Below are 1,988 nucleotides of genomic sequence, written 5' to 3'. Positions count from 1 at the left end.
CAGCCGCCCTGAGGCAGCATGCGTTCCTCTCTCTGTCTTCTTTAGCTGCCCCCCCCACACAGAGAAACAAACCCCTGCAGCAGGCGCAGCAGCAGCAGCAGCAGCAGCAGCAGCAGCAGCAGCAACTGCAGCAGCAGCAGCAGCTGCTGCAGCAGCAGCCCTTAATGTTCCTCTTCGATGGCCCCGCCATCCGACGCAGCTTAAACCTCAGCAGCAGCAGCAGCAGCAGCAGCAACAGCAACAGCAGCAGCAACGTACAGCTGGGGAGCTGTCTATACGCCCCATCATCACGTGCTGCCCAGCAGCAGCAGCAGCAGCAGCAGCAGCAGCAACAGCAGCAGCAGCAGCAGCAGCAGCAACATTGGTTGAATACGATGATGATGGTGTCTACGCGCCGCTACCGCCGTGAGTTGTTGCTGCTGCTGCTAAACAAAATAAAATAGATAGTGCTGCTTGTCTTTGTCTTTTTATTTTTTTTTGCCTTTGTCTTTGTCTTTTTTTATTTTATTTGTCTTCGTCTTTTTATTTTTATTTGTCTTTGTCTTTGCCTTTTTGTTTTTATTTATCTTTGTCTTTTTATTTTTATTTTTATTTGTCTTTGTCTGATTTTTTGTCTGTGTCTTTTTGTTTGTCTTTGTCTTTGTCTTTGTCTTTTTATTTTCTTTGTCTTCGTCTTTTTATTTTTATTTTTATTTGCATTTGTCTTTTTATTTTTATTATTTTTGTTTGCCTTTGTCTTTGTCTTTTTGTTTTTATTTGTCTTTGTCTGTTTATTTTCTTTGTCTTTGTCTCTTTATTTTTATTTTTATTTGTCTTTGTCTTTGTCTTTTTATTTTGATATGTCATTTTCCTTGTCTTTATCTGTTTATTTGTATTTGTCTTTTTACTTGTCTTTGTCTTTTTATTTGTCTTTGTCTTCGCCTTTTTATTTTCATTTGTCTTTGTCTTTGTCTGTTTATTTTTATTTGTATTTGTCTTTTTATTTATATTTGTCTTTGTCTTTTTATTTATATTTGTCTCTGTCTTTTTATTTTAATTTTATTTGCCTTTGTCTTTGTCTTTGTATTTTTGTTTGTCTTTGTGTTTGTCTTTGTCTGATATTTTTACTTCTCTTTTTTTTTATTTTTACTTGTCTTTGTCTGCATATTTTCTTTGTCTTTTTCTTTTTATTTATATTTGTCTTTGTCTTTGTCTTTTTATTTTTATTTGTCTTTGTCTTTTTATTTTTGTTTGTCTTTGTGCTTGTCTTTGTGGTATACTTTCGCTTGTCTTTGTCTTTTTATTTTTATATCTCTTTATCTGTTTATTTTCTTTGTCTTTGTCTTTTTATTTTTATTTTCCTTTGTGTTTGTCTTTGATATTTTTGCTTGTCTTTGTCTTTTTATTTTTATTTGTCTTTTTCCTTTTATTTTTTTCATCTGTCTTTGTCTTTGTCTTTGTCTTTGTCTTTGTCTCTCTCTGTTAATTTTTATTTGTCTTTGTCTTTTTATTCTTATTTGTCTTTGTCTTTGTGTTTAATTTTTATTTGTCTTTGTCTTTGTCTGTGTATAAATATAAATAAACAGACAAACAAACAACTTTGTCTTTTTATTTTTCTTTGTCTTTGTCTTTGTCTGTATATTTTTATTTGTCTTTGTCTTTGTCTTTAATTTTTATTTGTCTTTGTCTTTGTCTTTGTCTGTGTATAAACATAAACATAAACATAAACAAACAAACAAACAAACAAACAAACAAAAAACATAAACATTTAAACATAAACATAAATATAAATACAAATACAAATACAAATATAAATATAAATACAAATACAAATACAAATATAAATACAAATATAAATACAAATATAAATACAAATATAAAAACAAATAAAAAAATAAAAATAAAAATAAAAATAAAAAAAATAAAAAAAAATAAAAAAATAAAAATAAAAAAAATAAATATATTTATTTTTTTTTGTAGGAGATCTGGGCCCTTGGCCTTTGGGTATA

General features: G+C 29.7%; 1 protein-coding gene across 1 annotated transcript in view; it reads left to right on the top strand.

The window, feature by feature from the left end:
* EMH_0056000 (uncharacterized protein) overlaps nucleotides 1-443 on the top strand; it is a gene marked incomplete at both ends in the record, with an annotated part of 936 nt that extends 493 nt beyond the window's left edge. The window contains one exon of the mRNA XM_013497300.1: nucleotides 3-443. Coding sequence (XP_013352754.1) covers nucleotides 3-443 — 441 coding nt within the window. The remainder of the gene's footprint in view (nucleotides 1-2) is intronic.
* Nucleotides 444-1,988: the final 1,545 nt, after the last annotated feature.

This window comes from Eimeria mitis, genomic scaffold (assembly GCF_000499745.2).
Source record: "Eimeria mitis Houghton genomic scaffold, Emh_scaff2591, whole genome shotgun sequence".
NCBI classification, from domain to species: domain Eukaryota; phylum Apicomplexa; class Conoidasida; order Eucoccidiorida; family Eimeriidae; genus Eimeria; species Eimeria mitis.
Note: the sequence above shows the minus strand (reverse complement) of the source record. Positions and strands in the feature narration are given on the sequence as shown.